This window comes from Choristoneura fumiferana, chromosome 13, assembly GCF_025370935.1.
Source record: "Choristoneura fumiferana chromosome 13, NRCan_CFum_1, whole genome shotgun sequence".
NCBI classification, from domain to species: Eukaryota; Metazoa; Arthropoda; class Insecta; order Lepidoptera; family Tortricidae; genus Choristoneura; species Choristoneura fumiferana.
In genome coordinates this window covers 15,244,950-15,268,402 of record NC_133484.1, presented here as the reverse complement: position 1 = coordinate 15,268,402, position 23,453 = coordinate 15,244,950, and the positions used below count along the sequence as shown (strand labels likewise).

General features: G+C 37.2%; 1 protein-coding gene across 4 annotated transcripts in view; it reads right to left on the bottom strand.

The window, feature by feature from the left end:
* The window catches only part of FER (tyrosine-protein kinase Fer), a 73,742-nt gene that overhangs the window by 12,913 nt on the left and 37,376 nt on the right, over window positions 1-23,453 (bottom strand). For 2 of the 4 annotated variants that reach the window (XM_074096457.1, XM_074096459.1), the window contains exon 3: window positions 6,218-6,320. In XM_074096457.1, the coding sequence (XP_073952558.1) occupies window positions 6,218-6,320 (103 nt within the window). The remainder of the gene's footprint in view (window positions 1-6,217; window positions 6,321-23,453) is intronic. The other 2 variants (XM_074096458.1, XM_074096460.1) reach the window with 1 other exon arrangement.

The following is a 23,453-nucleotide window of genomic DNA, read 5'->3' as shown; positions in this document are numbered from 1 at the left end:
ATATTTATCTATCTTGGGGTTATAGTACGCATAATAAAATTGTGTCGACCTAAATATTTTCATTTGTGTACAATAATATTATTAATAATGCAACGATACACTTAATACCTCGTGACGGCAAGGTTCTATGGTGGTCTATGAATCAAATAGGTTGATTGTTTCCTATAATGTAACGCTATCTAAAGCAATAACCTCTAAATTTTGGATTTACTGTAAAAATTAAAAAGGTCGTTGAACCGCATTGAATCCTGAACTTAGCTAATGTACCTACCTATTTCTTATTAATGAATTCACATAAAAAGCCGGATTGGAGTTCACAAAAATGCAATTTTTTAGACAGGTTAGGTTTTTACGATCTATGTAAATATGTTGTAACATTCAATATAAGGGGCCATCCATAAAGTACGTCACACTAGTTTTGACCCTTTTGGAACCTCTCCCCCCCCCCCCCCTTCTCACACGTATTGCTATGAAATTTGCAATTATTTTGTTCCTGGGTCACAAACCGCTTGACCCCTCCCCCCCCCCCCTTAATGTGTGACGTACTTTATGGATGACTTCTAATTTGTTAAAATAAAGCGAGCGAGCAAGACGGTTCGGACCAGAGCGACTCGGATAGGTTAGGTTCCGAAGAAGCTACGCTCGGCTTCGCTCCCGCCTTAGCCATCGATGTTAGGTTTTTTCTTATAGCAGCCCGGATAATAAAGATAATAGATAGATTAGTAATAGAAAAAAGCAATTTTTATCAATCACTAGCTATTGCCCGCGGCTTCGCCCCCGTTGTAATTTTTCCAAATTTTCTGTCATAAAAACCTTCTCTTGACAATAACAAACACGACAAATAAAGAATTAGCGAAATTGGTCCAGCTATTCTCGAGGTTTGCGCTTAGCAACACATTTTACGATTAATTTTTATTTATATAGATAGATAATCAAAATAAACACTATTTAGTATGGCGTTTGAATATTCTATTGAATAAATATTATTGCACTTAATAATATGGAAAACCATTCGTAACTAAAAATTATGGCATCTAATTTTCGGGAAAATAAGAATATATCAAATAAATTTTCTAGTAAATGAAACATTCGGGCAAGTGAAGAATCGGGCATATGAACTTCGGGCAAATGAAATTATAGCATATAACTTTGGGGCAAACAATAGATAACCGTTAAATATTGAATAGGGTGCCGACAGCGTGAAGTGATGTGACAGGACCGCGCCGATCTCGATAATTCGGTTGTAAGGAACAAAACAATGGTGTAGATAACCAGAAAATTACGAGATGACAGCTGGTAGTTATAGTTAGGTAATATTTTCCATTGTTTGCTGACAAAGTAACCGTCAGGTGGTGAAAGATCATTTTGATCAAGGGCCATTTGTCAAATGAAGTTATTCAAGTACCTACCTAGTCGTTTCATAGCAAATGCCGTCGCTGCCACTTCAGAGATTTTCTACGCCGCAGTGAAATTCTTCGTTTATGGGCAAACATCAACTTTGTGCAGTATTTGTCAACTTCCTTTGGAATTACAAACTAAACTACTTACTTTAGCTTTAGCGTATTTTTTTGAATTTGTCTTAGCATACCATTTAGGTCGTGCTTTGGTGCTTCGCGTAAATTTTCGTACCAAACTGTCTAGGTATGTCTTTTTGAGATGTTTCCTTAGAAAGAGATACACAAGTACTATCAAATAGAATACAACCGGACCCTACCTGACGATCTCAATGCTTCCATCTCTTTTGGCATCCTAACTGAGCGCCAATGATACACCATGCCTTACTGGCTAAAAAAACCACAGACCAAAATGGCAAAAAAAAACATTAGAAACTTAATATACCAAAACTTCAAAGTCGCAAATGCAAGTTTTTCTTTTACTGCTAACTAGATCCTAGTGACGTAGGTACGGCGTCTGGTTTATATTCGTAAATGATTACGATAGAGCAGTAACTCTCAATATTTGCAATAACGTGGTGCGCTGGCGCCGGGAGGCGATAAACTGAAGATAATCTGTCTTCATATTTACACGGCTTAATTTTAGGGTTCCGTAGGTCAAAAGAAAAAACAGAAACCTCAGAACAATTTGCTTAATGCAAATAAATAAAATTTCATTTCATTTCAATAAATAAAAATAAAGAATAGGGATCACTTTGTCACTGTGAATAAATGAAGCTGATGAGCTGATATGGCTTTTGTGAAGTTAAAGATCGTGAATACTTATTTGTTGAAAACAATTGTGAAAAGTATTTGTAAGTAGGTAGGTATTACTCTTATTAAGTAATACCTATTTTTATTTAAAATATAAAAAAATAGATAACAGATCTCAGACCTCCCCCGCCCTTTATTATGTTCGAAAGTAGAGCGAATTTTTGGTTACTTTTCACCTAAAACTTCATGACTTAGGTATTTTTTTTTCCGGAAAACAATCAAACAAAACAAAAAATTACCATGAGCTCGACTTGCAGCTGCATTTTCTTTTATTTTATACATAAATGCATCTATATTAGCTAGTAAATCAATTGGGAATGAAACTTGTTTACAAACAATAAAGGCGTTGCCTATTTACTTATTTATAGAATATTTTTGCTAACTCTTGATTATTGAAGCTGCTGCACAATTAAAGTAAACATAACTACGTCTGCCTTTTAACAAATTAATGATGTCATGTGCGTATTTTTCCTTATTGACAATAGACACCTACATACGAGAGTAATACGATCACGCATGCCTCCGCAACCCAAAAACCGGCCTTCCGTACGACCGGCCCCATGTCTCAGCCATATTGTTTTTATGCCAATATCTCAACATTTAGTTCTATTTATTATCAATTTATCACTCATTAGATAAGTACAATATTATGACCGCTATCTTAGACAAAGACCTAACCGCCTAAGACCGCCTATTGTCTACCCTAAATTTATGTGTCTAAGTATGTATTTTTTTTGTACTTATTTTTATTTTTAATATCGAAAGTTAAAATAACTACGGTTAAAATGTCGATGTTAAAATATCGAAAATTAAAACATCGATTGTATCACAATATCGAAAGTATGGAATGAAAGTACCTATGGTTAAAATGTCTAAGATTGAAATGTCAATTGATTAAAATATCGAATGAGTAAATGTCGATAACCATTATAAGTATATCTAACTTATAAATGTCAACATATTTGAATGTCGAAAATTAAAATATCGTAATATATACATAGTACCGTACATGCGGATGACAGCACTTGCGACGCACTATACTCTGGTAGAGCTAACCTTCCTCGGGCAGAATTGGAAGGGAGACGAACAAAACTTGTGTATGATCTAGAAAATACACTAGCACAAGTTTCTGATTGGGGCACACGTAACTTAGTGCAGTTTAACCCCTCCAAAACACAAGTTTGCGTATTTACTGCCAAAAAACACCCGTTTATTGCTGCTCTATGCTTCCAAGGATCACCCCTCAACACTTCGGAGAGTGTTGGGATCCTCGGTGTCGATATTTCGAGCACAATCCAATTTTGCGATCACCTGGAAGATAAACCAAGTCGGCTGCTAGAATGTCGGGCGTGCTTAGCCGCTCTAAGCGATACTTCACTCCGAAGGAGCGGCTTCAAATATATAAAGCCCAGGTTCGGCCGAGGCTGGCGTACCCCAATATCAGCTGCTTTCACTTGATCGCATACAGCGCAGGGCGTCCCGAGTCGTCGGCAACCCCTCACTCTCCGATAAACTCGATCCTCTTGCTCTCCGCAGAGACGTTAGCTCCCTTTGTGTATTCTATAAGATCTACAACGGGGAATGCTCTGAGGAACTCTTCGACCTCATTCCATCTGCGGGGTTCCATTACAGATCCATCCGTCGTTAGCGTTCATTTCATCGACATCATGTTGATGAATGGCAGTCTTCGACGGTGCGTTTTAAGCGGTCTTTTTTGCCACGAACTTGCAAAATCTGGAACGAGCTTCCCGCTGGGGTCTTCCCATCGATTTACGACCTGGGTGCCTTTAAGAGGCGAGTGTACAATTTTCTGCAGAGCTGACAACGCACTGGCATCGCGTAAAGCGCTGCGGGTGTCTATGGACAGTGGTGATCACTTAACATCAGGTGATCCACTTGTTCGTTTGTCTGGCCCTCTAACATAAAAAAAACATACAAATCTCCTTTATTTATTGTTCCTTTCTCTTAATAACATTTATTTTACATAATCCAGTCATTTTTACCACTCGCCGGCCGCTGCGCGCCACGCTCGGCTCATGCGTTGTTGTGGTCACAGTTCTAACCTAACCAAACCAAATTTTTTTGGTAATTCATCATTTTACCCAAATGTATATAAGGTCTATTACGCCTCAACTGGGCGGAATGGGAGCTCCGCGAAGCCGAGCTCCGATACTCTGTACTTCGATACTTTGTACTTCGATATCATTTATGCTGAGACGGAACCTTTTTCACACACAAATTTAATATTTGATAGCTTGTTTTTTTGTTGTTTTATATTTTATACTTTTGTTGTTTTTGTAGTAATAATTGTATGTGTATTGTGTGTGGAATAAACTTTTTCACTTCATTGAATATATTTACATATATCTTTCGATGTCACTTTTGTAGATAATAATTAGATTTTCGTTATATTGGACATAGTTTATCTTACCACTCGACAATATAAACTTTCATTATTTTAATTTTCGATTTTTTTAACATCAACATTTTAACCGTAGTTATTTTAATTTTCTATATTTAAATATGTAGCCCATAAACAAATATCATGGGACACTTGACACCAATTAACCTACATGGTCCCAAACTAAGCAAATCTTGTACTTTGGATACCTACTAGGCAATGGATAAACATACTTGATAAATACATACTTAAATAAATATAAAACAAAAAAGATAATATTTATAGGAAAATAAGATATAAGATAGTTTTTATCCCGGAAAATTGCATAGTTCCCGCGGAAAACCGATTTCATCAAAATTCTTGTATAAACACTCACTCGATCGAATCAATAACATTTATCTATAATTCGTGTCTTTTAACAAGATGTCTAATCACTTTTTTCACCAAAATTCACTTGATTTCAATACTTAAATTAGATTTTTAGAAAAATATGGCTCTGTCCATTGGAGGACAATTTTGCCAGTGTCTAGTCGGTTTTGCCGTTGTACGGTAAAAAAAATCTAGAAAACGAAATATGAGAGGTAATGGTGGATGAACGATGACAAATTTTATGCGGTGGACAATAAAAAATTCATTTGAAAAATCTCCGTCAAAATCTGACGTTATTTCTTGATTGAAACCTGCGTATAATCTGTAGTAACACAGACTAGCGTAGAGATGGTGGAAAATTTGACATTTTAAAATTCGATTAATTCGCGGATGGATAAGCGATTTTTATTTACTTTCCTTAAAATTAAAAAATAGTTACTGCCTTTATAATTGTATAAACAGTATTTGGAATGAAATCAAATATTGTAAATAATAAAATAGACAAAAATACTTTGATCTATTCAATTAATAAATTAATCGATTTACTGAACAGATTAATTATTTTGCAATAGATTCTAGGTTTTTACATCATTGAAAGTCTGTGGTCGGATAAATGGCGTCTTTGTTTACACTTTTCATAAATTGTATCGAAATACAATATACGTGCAATTTTTTAATAAAAAATATTTCTAACGATCTCATCATTTCTTCTCTAATCACCTCCTAAATAAGTAAGTTGACATTTCGTTAAAGTGAACGTTTTAGTAGAGTGGACGCTTCGGTAGAGCGAACGTTTGGGTAGAGTGGTAGAGTGAACGTTTAGGTACACAGGTTTTTTTAAAGTAAATGTTATTACAGTGGACATATTGAAACAGTATTTTAAGCAATAGAACGTATAGATTGCAAAATACCATATGACGCGGATATTAACTCCGATTACACATTATAATTCTCTACCTCCAATATGAAAGAGTGTATTGTCTCTCTAGGATTATTATTAACCTTTTCGCCGCCACGTCAAATACAAAAGACATCACCCATACCATACTCCAGGCTTATACATTGCAATGTCTGAAAACACAATTTAATGAAGGTTGTTTTTGTATTGAAGTTATGGATGTATATATAGGTCGTTGGCGTGGAACCGTCGGTGCGTATATATGAGTCGTTGGCGTGGAAAAGGTAAAAATTTTGTTTCACTCAATAGTTAAATATATGTATGATGAAGCACAAAACTTACACTTACATTTAAGGTAGTTCTCCTCGAACTTGGCGCGCATCTGCTTGTAAGACTCCAAACACTTCTGGTACTCGCTCTGCTTGCGCTGCACTTCCTCCGACAGCTGCAATCAATAATACTTCCATTGTACATTGTGTTCATACTTTACTCCAACATTTGGTTTTAGGACTAGGCTTTTCAGTGTCATCTATTTTAGATACAGTAAGCCGAAGAGAAACGCCGCATAATAAATTATTTATAGGATCGTTTATTACAAGCTTTTATTTAACTTGCCCTGTTTGTAATAGGTACCTAATAAATAAATAATACATATACATATATATATTATGCGTTGGTTGTACGACAAGGCAAGAGAAGCCAATTAAACAGTAAATACCTACTGTCATAACTACAAAGAACTACATGTTACTTAGACGTTCAAAACTCGAGAACAAACATTCGTATTATTCATACAAATATCTGTCCCGGCCGGGGATCGAACCCGGGACCTCAAGCTTTATAGTCAGGTTCTCTTGCCAGTTGGCTAATCGGTCGGTGTGTATGGAATATTTAGCATTGCGAAAAGAAAAACAAATGGCTCAAACATAACAACATTATTTTCCAAAGAAATGGAATCCAACAGAGAATTGATTCGCTGTTATTTACTAAACAAGATCTATAATATAATAGAAATAAACATGGCAATAATAAACAATGAAATTAATGATATAGTCGCATGAAGAATGCTGATCGATGAAGCAACGTGATTGATTGAAGACCAGAAGGCACCGCCGTTATGAAAGTTTCTCACGAAGCTGCTTATTAAATGAAGTGCTGATAACATGTCAGTTACATTCTCCGCCGCTAGCTCACATTTAAAATACTCTACTTTGTAACGTTACTGAAGATTTCTAAATAAGCCTGTCCCAGATTTGTAAATGCCTATCTGTGTAAAAACATAGTCGCCTTCATATTTCTCTTTCATTCGTCATATTGTATGATTTGATTATTGATATAAATTAAAATGATCTGGAAGATAATATTGTTGTTTTATTTACATACAACCATTACATTTTTTATAAGACATTACGTTCATATTAAAATCAATACAATAGAATAAGGATGACAGACATGTTCAAAAGCAAACGCTTATTAATGGCCAGTAGGTACCATTTCGTGCAAGTAGGTTACGTTAGCTCTTCAACACTCCGCCTCACGAAATCAGATCAGACTATATTCATCTTAGTCCTAAGTTTAATAAACTTCATGGCAGGTAAAGCTTTTGTGAGGACATCTGCCTCCATATCTTCTGTAGCACGGTATTTGACATCTATGTGTCCGTCCTTCATAGCATCTCTGATAAAATGCTCCTTGATGCTGATATGTTTGGATTTAGTGCTTATAGTTGGGTTCTTGACCAACTTTTGGGCGGCTTGGTTATCATTATAAATATCAATGATTCCTGTTTTTATATTCAGCTCATTCAGCAAGTTTTTCTGGTATATGGCTTCTTTCGATGCTTCCGTTAGAGCCATGTACTCCGCCTCAGCTGTACTAAGTGCGACTGTTCTTTGCTTCTTAGCTTCCCAACTTATTGGTGTTCCGCCATATGTAAATACGTAGCCTGTCACTGAGCGACGATCAATGGCGCATGATGCCCAATCAGCATCAGCTGCTCCTTCAAGCTTCATGTTTCCTTTTATGTAAGTCAGACCTAAGTCTTTAGTTCCTTGTAAATATCGTAGAACTCTTTTTGCTGCTTGAAAATGTTCAGATGTGTAGCAGTTATTAAACTGGCTAAGGTGACTTACTGCAAACATTATATCAGGACGTGTGGCAACAGCCAAGTACATAAGTGATCCTATAAGGTTTTGGTAGGGTATGTCCTTTTCCTTTGTTGGACTTGTGCCTTTAGTTAATTTCAGTCCTGTATCCATGGGAGTAGATGCGGGTTTGCAATCCTTGCATCCAAATTTTTCTAATATAGTTTCAATATACTGTCTTTGTTTCAGTATCATTTGCTTTTCATCTCTTTCGAAAGTTATTCCAAGACAGTAATTAATTTCACCCAAGTCTCTCATTTCAAATCTCTTGACAAGTAATTTCTTAATGTTGTCTATTTTTTCTTGAGATTTGCATGCAATTATAATATCGTCCACATATATGCTAATAATAATAGTTTCTCCGCCTTTCGCGTATATGTACATGCATGGATCAACTTTGGTAGGTTGGAAACCTATTGATTTTAATTCGGCATCTAGTTTCTTGTACCACTGTCTTCCTGACTGTTTTAATCCATAGACGGCTTTATTTAATTTGCATACTGTGTTTTCTTTATCTTGGTTTAAATCATGTAGCATTTTTTCAGCTTTTTGTTTAATTTCTGCATCCTTTGTAGACTTAATTATCTTTTCTAGATATTCTTCTATATTTTTCGGCTTTTTCATATAGATTTCTTCTTCAATATCTCCGTTTAAAAATGCAGTGCAAATATCAATCTGGTTCAAATGCATATCTTTCTGTACAGCTAAAGCCACTAATAATCTAATTGAACTTAGTCGAGTCACAGGTGCGAAAACTTCCTGGTAGTCAACACCGGGTATTTGAGAAAATCCTCGGGCTACTAGTCGAGCCTTTTTGCGTACAATATTGCCATCTGTTCCTAATTTATCTTTCAGAATCATCTTGCTGTCAATGACGTTTCTGCAAGGTGGCTTCTTAACAATAGACCAAGTATCATTTTTTAAGTGTGCTGTTATTTCAGAAATTATTGCATCATTCCATTTTAGATCATCTTCTTCGCTCATGCAAACTGTGCATATATAATCTTTTGTCCAAACTGGTGGTTTTCTAGTTCTTTGAGGTCTTTCATTCTCTAAAATATCATTTCTTTCTATTGCCTCAGCGTCTGTTACTTCATTGCGATCTGCAACAGAATTATCTTCAGTTTGTATTGCCTCATTTTCAATTACTTCATTATGATCAAAAATGTTTTCATCGTTTTGTTGCAATTCATTTTGCAATTCGTTTTCTTCATGATCATGGTGCAATTCGTTTTCTTCATGATCATTGTGAATATCAGCTAATATTTCACAATCTTCTGCTTGTTGATATACTTCATTATTTTGTTTTTTACTATCGACAAATATATCTATTAACTTCTTTCCATTCTTGTTTTCGGATTTGTCAATTTTATCTTTATTTTCGTAATATAATTTATTAATTACTTTAACATCTCTGCTTACAATTACGTGATGCGTTTCTGGTACTAATATTCTGTAAGCTTTACTATTTTCCGAATATCCAAGAAATATTCCTTCAGTTACTTTTGATGTAAACTTTTTCTTTTGTTTTTTGTTTTTATTCAATACGAATGCTTTCGATCCGAAAATTTGTAAGTGCTGTACGGATGGCTTTCTTCCAACCCACATTTCAAATGGAGTTTTGTTTTCTATTACTTTCGATGGAGTACGGTTTAATAAATAATTTGCGGTGGATACAGCTTCAGCCCAATATTTTTCCGGCATGTTACCATCTATCAATAGGCATCTGGCCCTTTCTTGTAGGCTCCTATTTTTTCTTTCAGCTGTCCCATTTTGCTGCGGTGTGTACGCACAGCTAAGTCTTCGACTTATACCACATTGATTCAAATATCCATTGAATTCTTTATTTATATATTCTGTTCCATTGTCAGATTGTAAGTATTTTATCTTATTTCCAGTAAATCTCTCCATTTCTTCTTTATATATTTTAAATTTATTCAACACTTCGTTTTTCTTTTGGATTATGTATACTCTTGAGTATCGAGAATATTCGTCAATAAATGTGACGAAATATTTTCCTCCACTGACGGATTCTACATTCATTGGTCCACACACGTCTGAGTGAACTATTTCAAGACGTTGTGTCGTTCTCAAGTTTTGATTATTTTTGGGAAAAGGTAGTCGGGTCATCTTTCCTTTTATGCATACTTCGCATTCATTTAATTTTTGATGCATGTCAAACTTGAGTCCATTCATTGCTTCATCTTTTAAAGCTTGTTTTAAACTTGTTTCATTTATATGTCCAAGTTTTCTGTGCCAATCATCAATTTCAGCATTAAAAGTAGTTTCTTCTTGACATTTAAAATCATTATCATCCTTTTTGTCCATTAAGTAGTAAAGACCATTAATATTTTTAGCTGTAAGTTCAATTTTCCTTGTTTTTGAATCTTTTACTGTCGCTGTATTTTCTTTGAATAGTACGGTCTTTCCTTTTTTCGTTATTTTTGAAACAGACAATAGGTTGGTTGCGAGATTTGGTACGTACAGAGAGTCTTCTAGTTTTATGTTTTTATCATCAACTTTTATTTGCACGTTTCCTCTTCCTTCAATTTTAGCAGTGCTGTCATCGGCTGCTAATTTGAGTATGCCATCAGATTTTTTTATTTGTGAGAAACTCTTCAAGCTGTGACACATATGCGATGTGCATCCACTATCAATACACCATCTCTTTGTATTTTTATTTGGTTCCGTAGCTAAACAAATGTTTTGTGCAGCATTAGATCGTTCTTGTTTCTTACGGTCATTACGGAATCGACAATTTTGTGTTTTATGCCCTTGCTTCTTACATATTTGACAGAAATCTTGTTTATTTTTATATTTATAGGGTACATAATTTTTTTTCATAAACATTGCGTTGGTTTCAACTATAATGTCTTCAGTATGTTTACGAGCTTCGGTTTCTTCTAAAATTTTTATCTTTAGCTCCTCTGGAGAAGGCAGTTTATCACGCGATTCGATCGCTATGCGAAAATTTTCAAATTTCGATGATAAGGAATAGAGCATTATGACGGATAAAAGATCTACATTTATATCGACATCCATGTTGGCAAGTTTATCCACAATGTCTGTTAAATTGTCTAAGTGCTCTCTTAAATCATCACCTTCTTTATATTTTGCAACAATTAATTGTTTGAGGAGTGAAGCCTTCTTAGTAGGTCGCTTACTTTCATATATATCCTCGAGTTTTTGCCATATGTTTTTAGCAGTTAAACAGTTTTTTACATTTTTTATTTCTTGAGATGAAATTATCAAAAGAAGTTCTGACCTGGCAAGGAGTTCATTGTTTTCATAACTTGCAATAACCTCAGGATCTTTTTCAGTAATCGGCGGTGTAGGATTTAGAACATAATTCCACAAACCTGCTTTTATCATAACGGCTTTTGCCTGAACCTTCCAAGTGTCATAATTGTTTCTGTTTAGTAGCTCAATACGGTACGAGGTGCTAGCCATTTTGGCTTTATATCACTTCCAGTCCCTTTTATTTATTTTATTCCCATAACCTGATATAAATTAAAATGATCTGGAAGATAATATTGTTGTTTTATTTACATACAACTTTCAACTCTTAGCTTTCAACTCTTATTGCATAATCGCTTCCAGTGCCTAGCCGAATGCAAAACAGCGGACGAGATCAACAACGGGCTGGTAGAAACTGTTCAGGCCGTGGGGTCCCAGTTCTTCAAGACTCCGCGCCGGAAAAGACCTCAGAAGCTCTCCAATGAAACCATTAAATTAATGGAACTTCGGAACAAGATGAGGCTGCAATCTTCAACTGACATGTCGGAATATGGCAGACTTAATAGGCGAATCTCAAAATCCATGCGACACGATGTGCGTGCCTTTAATACTGCACGTATTAAGGAAGCAATTGAGCGGAACCAGGGCTCTAAAGTGTTTGCAAAGAATTCGTCTATTGGGAAAAGCCAAATGACTAAGTTGAAGATCGACGATGGCAGTATCATCTCATCGAAACCGGAGTTGTTGAGAGAGCTCGAAAGGTTTTACGAACAGTTATATGCCTCGACACAGAAGCCCGTTGTAGGTGCAGCTCAAGATACCAGAGCTAAACTAACCCGTCATTACACTGAAGACATCCCAGATATCAGCCTGTACGAGATTAGAGTGGCTCTCAAACAACTTAAAAACAACAAGGCTCCGGGGGATGACGGAATCACGACAGAACTTCTGAGAGCGGGTGGTAAACCGGTACTTGTAGTCCTCCAGAGGTTATTTAATTCCGTCATACTCGAGGGTACCACGCCGGAAGCATGGCACAGGAGTGTGGTGGTGCTCTTCTTCAAAAAAGGCGACAATACCTTATTGAAGAACTATAGACCCATCTCACTCCTGAGTCATGTATACAAGTTGTTTTCGAGGGTCATTACGAATCGTCTCGAGCGAAGATTTGATGATTTCCAGCCTCCCGAACAAGCTGGATTCCGTAAAGGCTTTAGCACCATAGACCACATTCACACGCTCCGCCAGATTATACAGAAGACCGAGGAGTATAATCGGCCACTATGTTTAGCGTTTGTGGACTATGAAAAAGCCTTCGATTCAATCGAGACCTGGGCTGTACTGCAGTCCCTTCAGCGATGCCAAATTGACTATAGATACATCGAGGTGTTAAAGAGTTTGTACAGCAGCGCCACTATGTCGATCCGGTTGCAGGACGAGAGTACACAACCAATCCAACTGCAGCGAGGTGTGAGACAGGGAGACGTTATCTCTCCGAAACTGTTCACAAATGCGTTGGAGGACGTTTTCAAGCTCTTGGACTGGAACAGGTTCGGCATCAATATCAACGGCGAGTACATCACCCATCTTCGTTTTGCCGATGATATAGTCATAATGGCGGAGTCGCTGGAGGAGCTCAATACTATGCTCAGTGACCTCAGTATCGTCTCCCAACAGGTGGGTCTTAAGATGAACATGGACAAGACTAAAATCATGTCAAATGTCCATGTCACACCCGTGCCGGTTATCGTTGGGATTGATGTACTCGAAGTTGTTGACCACTATGTTTACCTTGGACAAGTTGTCCAGTTGGGTAGGTCCAACTTCGACAAAGAGGTCGCCCGAAGAATCCAACTCGGATGGGCAGCGTTCGGGAAACTTCGTGATGTCTTCTCGTCCAATATTCCGCAGTGCCTGAAGACTAGAGTCTTCGACCAGTGTGTGTTGCCAGTGATGACTTATGGCGCTGAGACGTGGTCCTTAACTGTTGGCCTCTTAGAGAGGCTCAAAGTCACGCAACGAGCTATGGAGAGAGCTATGCTTGGAGTTTCTTTGCGCGATAGAATCCGGAATACGGAAATTCGTCGAAGAACTAAAGTCACTGACATAGCTGGAAAAATATGCAAATTGAAGTGGCAATGGGCAGGCCACATCGCTCGAAGAACAGATAACCGTTGGGGGAGAAAAGTCCTCGAGTGGCGACCACGAACCGGAAGACGAAGCGTTGGCAGGCCTCCCACCAGGTGGACTGACGACATCGTGAGAGTAGCGGGAAACCGGTGGATGCAAGTGGCAAGTTGTCGTTCATTGTGGCGTTCTAAGGGGGAGGCCTTTGTCCAGCAGTGGACGTCTTCGGGCTGATGATGATGATGATGATGATGATTTACATACAACCATTACATTTTTTATAAGACATTACGTTCATATTAAAATCAATACAATAGAATAAGGATGACAGACATGTTCAAAAGCAAACGCTTATTAATGGCCAGTAGGTACCATTTCGTGCAAGTAGGTTACGTTAGCTCTTCAACAATTATTTATTTTATTGGTATGGGCTTTTAGCACGTGTATGAAGCAATGGCGTATTTCATGTTTAATGCAGACATTGTATAATCATAGATATCTACTATTTATTGCAGCCACTTGACTTCAATATAGGTGAACTTTTCGTCATTGACTAAAATTACGAAACGTATAAGTAGGTATATAAGCTATTAGACTTATTTGATGAAATATAAATGTGACTAAATGTAAATGAATGTAATATTAAATAAAATTTGCAACTGAAAAAGCGAAAGTATATCTACTAAAACAGGAGTCTAGACACCGAATACTTTATTCGGTTCGGTGTCGAGACCCTTGATCCGTGGGCTCCGTGAAGCTGTATAAGAAAATATCAAAGTGTTAGTAGACGTCACACACAGCTTAGAGGACCGAAGAGCTGGCGGCGCCCTCGGACAAAGAATTAGCTTAGTTTTTCAGAGAGGGAACGCTGCCAGCATCTATGGAATATCTATCTATCAGTTTTTGTTTTTTTTTATGTATTTTTTGTGTTTTTTATGTCTTTTTGTTTTGTATAATTTGAATTTTACAGCGCATTGGTGGTTTAACTGTAATGCTGTAATTTTTTGTTGACAAATAAATAAATGGAACCTTGCCTTGTGAAACTCCTTTTTAACAGACTTCAAAAAAAGGAGGAGGTTATCAATTCAGCTGTAATTTTTTTTTTTAATGTTTGTTACCTCAGAACTCCGTCATTTATGAACAGATTGGAATTTTTTTTTTTCGTTCGTCTAGTTATGCTTTCAATTAGGTCCCATAAGCACCAAATCAGGATCTGATGATTGGATCCTAAGGAAATCGAGGGAACTCTTCAAATATTGTAGGAATGCCTATGGTAATTTCGATATATTTAGGAGTAACTCGTGCATTTGCTCTTGAAAATCATCATTTGGTGAAGTGGAACTGATGATTAAGACGAAATTTATCCAATGGAGCGACTACTCAATAACAAGTACTTCACGGGTTGAATTTCAATTACTTTAACGCAGTTGCTACGCAATTTAAGCTTATCGTAATTCATATGGTGAAATGGAACGGGTGATGAAGCACCAGGCTCCTCAATAATGAACGTCTCTGCATCGGAAAAATAAATTTTTCGTAAAAGGTGACGAGCAGTTGACATTAAACTATTGTATCTTAGATCTTTTACACTAAAAAGCGTGAAAAAAAAATTTATAACAAAAATAAAACCGACTACAAAAAACCATGAAAATAATTTTATACCAGTCTGAAGTCGGTGCCTCAGCACGAGCCAGCAGGAGTGATTGAAGCCCAATATACTCGTATAGTTGTAGGTGAGGCAGACGATTATAGGTCCACTCCTGCTGGCTCGTGCTGAGGCACCGACTTCAGACTGGTAGAAAATTATTTTCATGGTTTTTTGTAGTCGGTTCTATTTTTTGATTTTTTTTTTTGTTATAAATTTTTTAAAGAATTTGTTATAGTTTGAGTTTTTTTTCATTTATTTTAAGTTGAGAATGGAACTCGAAACAGAATATTGGTTTTCTTTTTCTTTTTCATATGAATCTTTAGGAAAACGAAGAAAACCGACGAGTCCTAAGCAACTTTAACATTCTGGTTGTACTGTACTTTTAATCGACCTTCAGTGAAATAGACAAACGTAGAAACAAGAATATTTCAAAAAGGTCATGGCTTCGATTAGCCGACGCAGGCGCAGCGCCGGAAACGAATCGAATTACAATCCCCAGACGTCGACCACACCACGAGCAAGACCGTAGGAGCATAGTATAAGAGAACAAGTAAGTTCACTACGAACAAAAGTACATCGCGCGGCTTAAATGAGTGCGCGCCGGTTGTCGCCGGTACGCACGCACCCGCCGTACGCACACACTGATAATTTACGGAGGATTAAGTTTTCTTTTGTACAAGCCTCAAGGCTGCGCTGCCGTCGGTGCCGTACGTTTCGATTTTAGTTCGCTCGTCTTTACCTTTTAAGTTCGCGTACTCATATTTACGTATTTTTTGTATTAGGTATAGTTGTAAATTAGTAGGTAGTATATTAAGTGTAGTGTGATAGTTTCATGCAAGGACACATAAAAAAATAGATACCTACCTACCTATAAACAATATAGTTATAGTATTATGTGTAGGAAACATGAGTAGTATGTACACAGTCGCCATCACCACTTCGGCGAATTTATAAATAATATTTTTAAATTTAGTATAATAATAATAGAGCAGCAAAGAATCTGGTTTCTCTAGACACAGATATTAGACAATTTTAAGTTAACTTTCATACTAATATAATTTGCCGGTAGGTAATTAATTAATCTAAAATAGACATCGACCACCGTATATCCGCGCCGGAGTAGACAGTTAAGTCTCCTAAAGGGTCGGAGTGTGTATACTTGTTCTCTTTTATTATGGTAGGAGGACGCGTGCGCAAATAATGAGTACTGAAACAATAAATGAGATCTTCGAAAATTACACATGTTATTTGGAAAACAGTTGCACTTAAGAAGGACAAGTGCACTGCGGGACAAGAATTCTATAAATGTATGCAAAAGACATGACCTCCATAGATAGAAACGGACTCCCAATAAATTTTAAAATTACTTGTTTTCATCATCATCATCATATCAGCCGTAAAACGTCCACTGTTGGACATAGGCCTCCCCCATAGACCTCCAGTTGGCTCGATTGGAAACAGCTTGCATCCACCGTGAACACGCGTCCATCTCGTCGGTGGACGTCCTACGCCGAGCTTGCCGATCCGCAGTCTCCACTCGAGAACATTTCGGCCCCAAGGACCATATTCTGTTCCCCGTACTATATGGTAATTTATTTTATCACAATTTAATTATTTAATACATTTTAGGAACGAGTTTCAGATTGTGACTATTACATCCGTCTTAAAAGTTATACACTGATTCCAATCACAAAGTTATCAATATTCGATTAGAAAAGTGCCGCAGTTATTTTATTGAATCTCAAATTATTAAAGTACTTACTTATACATAAACACGAGTAGATAAGATACCTACCTAAAGTAAAACCTAAGTCTAAACTTAGTTATGTAAAACTCCACTGTCAAGTAGCCAACTACAACATGAGAAATATGAAACACTAAAGCGCACGAGTCGTTTTTTTATTAACAGGACCGTTTCATAAAATGCTCTCGGCAGAGCCAAGGTAAGTCGATGCTTCTCTCGATTCGTGGGTCGACTCGCATCAAAATGTAGTTAGCCATAAAAGCATAATTGTCAGCTGCGCCAAAAGAAGTCCAGCTCGCGTTAAGGACCGGCCACACGCCGCGAGATAAGATCTGCACCAGCCATAATGCAGCGCATTAACAACATGACGCTCGCGCTAACATATTAACTTCTCCGAGAATTTAAAATGTGACCATTTTTATTTTATTATGGACCGTAAGCCTGCACTAAAAATTTTAGGGGACCATCTTCAAAGAGCATTAACATCACGGTATGATTGGAATTGAAGCAAATAAACTGTTACTGGACGTTAATTAAGTCGGAGTAAAAAGGTTTCGGAGACGATTCAAGTGTTTTGTTTGATCTTCGAAGTTAAAAGACCTGCGCTATCATGCCGCACCTGTGCATCTTTAAATGAATAAAAGCGCTCACGAAATAAATGTAATATATCATTACGATTCACAACAAAGAAGTTAACAAGCTGAGCCGCTAATTGTGCTAATGATTGACAGCAGCCATATAGCGACATGGCGGTCCCGTTGTTAGCAAGAACAATGGTCGGCGTATGAGCAGGCGATACCTCGCAAATTATCGACAAAATGTCACGTCGACTCACTCTGCAGATGTTAATTACGATTGCTGTGATACCATATACAAGATAACTAAGTGTAATGGTAAACTGTCCGAGATTAAGATCTTTTGAGACCGAACAACTGTTAAGACTGAACGCTGGTTTGAGTTCGCCGACATCGAGATATAATAAAGAGTTTAAGAGCTGTCGCACGAGCCATTCGGGTGCGATAAAATCGCTTTGCTATCGATCTATTGGTAAACAGGATGAGCCTTCCTCGAAATTACACTTTGGCTATCCAGTATATAGGCACTATTAGGTACACTCGTAGTTATTTCGTAATATTCTCTGATTCCTAAGGTAACGAGTGCCAACTAACATTAGGTACTTACGTAGCTTTTTGTAATGAATATAAAATAAAAGAAAGAATGAATGAATAAGTTTTAAGTACTTTTATACAATTTTGTTGTTACATGTGCAATTTTTATTTTTAAAAAATCTTAGAATAAAAAATATAAATTGCCATGTCATGCTTTTGTCCGTTACGAGTCAGAAACTTCTGCAATGAGAGGCAGAAGATGGCGATAGCGTGTCAGCTTTGCGTGAGGGATCAGAGCATTCTGAGCGGTCCGCAAGCCTTAACGGATTGTTATTAATCAGTTATGCTTTAAACTTACGGATGGCCGCGAATTTCAAATATTTTATAAGCCAAATATATGTGTTATATAGGTACTATCAGCCAAATATGTGATCTACCACCCTAAAGTTGATAATCGTTTGCATGTCATAAAACAATAATGCCAAAAGACGTTTCTGTCAACTTGAAAGTTCGACTTGGTACTTGCAGTACAAGTCACGTGAGTTACCAAGTCGAGTGACGCAACAAATCCTTTGTAAGAAGTTTAATTTGCATACCGGTTTCAGAATTCAATTTAACCGCTCGCCAGTAAAACATCTTTTATAGGCAGGATTGTTAGGTACAAAGAAAGCATGAGAGTTGGAGCGGTAAACCGCTAACTTACTTAGTTCATTGACTCGAATTACTGATGGTACCACAAATAAAAACCAGTGCAATGCCAACTCGCAATTAAGCTGCAGTACAAGTCACGTGAGTTACCAAGTTGAGTGACGCAACAAATCCATTGTAAGAAGTTTAATTTGCATACCGGTTTCAGAATTCAATTTAACCGCTCGCCAGTAAAACATCTTTTATAGGCAGGATTGTTAGGTACAAAGAAAGCATAAACAAAGGGTCCCAGAGTTGGACCCTGCGGTAAACCGCTAACTTACTTAGTTCATTGACTCGAATTACTCTCCCTCTTACTTGGTGATATAGGAGGCACAGGCCGCCTCGCTTCCTCTTGTCCTCATACTATTAAATTGCACCATCGCTGCAATAATATCTGAACTATTTCAGTGCAATGCCAACTCGCACGTTTATTACAAGTATAAATATATAGACCTAGTGCTCTAGAAAAATAACAGTTATTCATTTAACATTTACCAAAATCGTTCTTCTGGTAGTTATATAAGATCATAAAAGAACATTTTATTGCAATCCGTAATAGCATTGTCTAGTCTGGGAGTCTAGAAACCTGTAATTTGGCACAACTTAAAGGCCTATCATAGAATCGTATTCAATAGCGCCGATGACAAAGGCAGAAAGTGAAAATTGTCGCACTGACGCGGCAATTCAATTTATTTATTACTAGCTTTTGCCCGCGGCTTCGTCTGCGTGGAATTCCGTAATCGCGCGCTGTTCCCTCGAGAACTGTGCATTTTTCCGGGATAAAAAGTAGTATGTCACTCTCTGGCCCATAAACTATCTCTGTGCCAAAAATCACGTTGATCCGTCGCTCCGTTTCGACGTGAAAGACGGGCAAACATACAAACACACAAACACACACTTTCACATTTATAATATTAGTAGAATATGAATAGTATGAATTTTTTGCTTGCGTACCTATCTAGCCCAATGTTTGTTGCAAAAACTTTCAAGGAGACCAAAAGAAGTTATGTTTTATTGTAGTAAGTAAAATAAAACAGTTCGTTTTAACAAAGGAAATACATAATTACAAAAAGTTTTAATTTTCTCTCAAAATGCATTTTATTGATAAAGTAAGTGGATTAATTCATTAATAGCGGCAATTATCACGCCAACGAATATCTACCACAGTTATCAACTTTCCAAAACTCAATACTTTGGTGCTTTGATGAAAAAAGTAATATCATGGTTTTTACCGTTACTGCACTGAGAGGCAACATTCGTTTGTAGGTATTTAAAAACAGTCTATTGTCACCGAAACATGACCTACATCCCGCTGCGCATGCCACGCGCCGCGGCCGCTTCGCTGATCTTTGGACTTCTTCCGTCAGAACAATTCTGTCATCGACAGTTTTAGGACCAACTAGTTCAATGTTTGATTGCCAATGGTTGTTGATTATCAACTGATTCTTTAGTATACAAACGAGACATTTCCAGCAACTTTTCGTGAAAGGAAGTAGTTGAACAAGTCATTTTACGGCCCTTCATCTCGGAAACTGACAAAACGGTAAAACGAGATAGTGAAGTCGGCGTCAAGTGAGAAAATTGTGTTACACATTAACATCTTACCAAGTACCTAAGTGCATTTTAAGTGTGCCAACAACACATTAAAACACTTAGAGCTAGCTGCTGCGACCTGCCGGCAAGTAGAGAAAGCGTTTTTCTTGGAAAATCAGAAGGCTGTTTGGTCGCTTTGTGACTCTGGCCGCGTTTGGCCTTACCTTACCTAGACTAAATCCTCATTTATACAAAAGATAATGTACATACGGTGCTCTTGAAATCAATGAGTACTTAACACTTGAAACAGGTAACCTATTAAAATGTATTGCATGCAAACCAGACCGTAATCGCGTGGCGTCTGGTCAATGCATCCGCATAAAAAAACTCGTTCAAGCATTAACTGGCTCTTGTTGATCAAATATAATTTGCCTTTCGAAGGATAATGGCTGCTAGGTAGATAGCAAAAGGACAAATGCAGTATGACGTTATTGTTAAGAATGCCGTAGCGCGATCAAAACACGTCTTGCAGGTAACACTTTAATTGGTGTTCGGTTGGACATGATTCATCGGGACTGGGAGCTTTCTCGTGCGTGGAATACATCATGGTCGCCTGCGCACATAGTGCACGGGATACGCCCGGGAGTGACGCGGGTGCAGTTTAAATTCCACGCACGGTACACGACTGTAAAAACCTTCGATGCCGACTGATGCATATATACTTACACTTGAGGATAACTGAAGTAAGAAGCGTACCAGATTGAGCCAATCCAATAAGGCCATAATGTACATACGTTTCAAGCGGGTATTTATTTATGCGGAGCCAAAATTAGAAATGATGAAGATTTCGTAAAGTCCTCACGTAATTTGCATATAGTAGTATAGTTGAAGTATTGAAGAACCCAAAAGAAGGAAGTTTGATCTCTTTCTACTTACACGATTGACACAAAAAAATGTATTAAGAACAAGTCTAACAAGTGAGTCGAACGATTATCAATAAAAGCGATAAATCTCTGCTGAACAGGAAAAGGCGAGGTGTGGCCGCTGGTCAGACGCAGGCTTTCTCCGCAGCTGCGCCCGCGCCGCGCCACACGCGCTCTCCGTGATAATGCGCATTGACAAATGCCTTGCTACGAGTATATTACACCATAGGTGCATTTTATGATAGTGTTTGAATTGTAAAGAGGAATGGATAACGTTTCAGAACAAAATAGACCCATCCACAAAAGGATATATAGACTCAATCTGAAAGCGGAGTATTCACTTAGAAAAAGAAACAGCTACTGATGTATTTTATTTATGCAATGTACCTATATCCATAGTATTGGGGTCATCGCTCATTAGACATCACAAAATAAACATGACTGCAATGTGACAGCAATTCTACACTACAATTGGCAACTTGACAAAATTCCACTAATTGGTGAATATGTGTTCTTTCTTTTAATGCCAATGGAACATTGTTTGAGAGTAAATGTAGCATGTTTACGGATTACATTCTGATCAAACCTTTAATTATACTTCATTCAGTTCTTAAGAATGTACAGTTTTCCTCATGAGGCGTTGGCGCGAACGTGTAGCCGCGGGCGGCTCTCACGGGTCAGACCCTTATGTCAGGCCCAAGCGCGGCCTGTGCTGTGTGCAAATTACATACATTTGTGCAAAAGTTGTAAAAAGTTGCAACTATACTCGACAGTAGTTGAAAGCAACATCAATAAGTGTCCAGGAGTTTTTAATTTCTAGTAGGTAGAGATGAATTAAAAACTGTCCGCGTACGACATCGTAAACCAGAATATGATATATTGTATAGATAGAAGTGTGATCTAAATCAGAAATGTTTAGGTAACCAAGCTAAGATAATTTCGGTTGTAACGGGTGAGGTAATATTCGCAGACTAACTGAGAACCTTGTTATATCTTTTTAAGTCAGTTAAGCACAAAAATATACTTAATACAATTAAGAAACAATTTGAAGATAGTTTCATTTAATGTTTCTAAGCATGTACAAAGTAGTAGTTTCCTCAAAGTGTCCGCAATACTCGTATTTCTCAGACAGAATGTAAATTGCCTTTGCCAGAATGATGTCAATTATTTTAAGGCTCCGCTTGAAAAATAATTTTTAACTCGAATCAAATTCCATTTATCATTTTTGTTATCGCTGCGCTGCCACAGTGTAAGAAAAAGTTCTTAGACTTGGTCGCTGCGCAGTTCTGGCAGGTCGAGGAGTCAAGACAATATATTAAACAATACCTAATTGATTTGGACCATAATATTATGTTAACAACTTTCGTTATTTCATATTAACTACATATTCATTTAGAATACCGGTTTGACTTTATTGAATGATGACTAACTCTACTTTTTAGGGTTCCGGAGCCAAAATTTCAAAAACGGAACCCTTATAGTTTCACCATGTCTGTCTGTCTGTCCGTCCGTCCGCGGCTTTGCTCAGGGACTATCAATGCTAGAAAGCTGTAATGTTGCACGGATATATTATGTAAACTATGTCGACAAAATGGTACAATAAAAAAAAATTTAGACGTAAAGTGGGGATGATTTTTTTTTCTTATCCAACCCTATAATGTGGGATATAGTTGGATAGGTATTTTAAAACCATTAGGGTTTTGCTAAGACGATTTTTGGATTCATTTATTTTTTTGCGAAATATTCAAGTGCAAATTTTCATTAAAATCGAGCGCCCCCCCCCCCTTCTAAAATCTAAACCGGTGGGTGGAACATTTTTAAAAAATTCAGGATGGTAGTAAGTATATCAAACTTTCAACGTTATAACGGCTAAGTTTGCTTGAGAATAATAAGTAGTTTTACTCTTAAATAGCAGCCTAAGGTATAAAATATACCTAAACTTGGAAGATTCCGTATAAAATATGAAATCCTTAGAAAAGTATTAATTATTTTTTTCGTAATGGCTACGGAACCCTATTTCGGCCGTGTCCCGACACGTTCTTGGCCGGTTTTTTGTGTTATAATGACAAAAGAAATTCCTTTGCAGAGTTCCATATCCACTAGGATTTTTTTTATCATAGATGCATAGGATGTTTTTATCACGAAGCCAAATCTGGCTTATGTAAATTTTGACCGAATGCATACGAAGCTATAAATGGCTCCTGAAAATAAATTCTGTAATATATGAGTAACGTTTTTTTTTTTCGCTTTTTTTGTTTTATTTACGTAACAATAAAGCTACTTCTAACATTAAATATATCTTTTTACGCATCTTTCTTACTTCATGCCTCTAGAGGGTTAATAATAATTTGGACATTGGACATTTTACGATATTGACGTGATCACTTACTATCAGGAGATCCACTTGCTCGTTTGCCATCCAG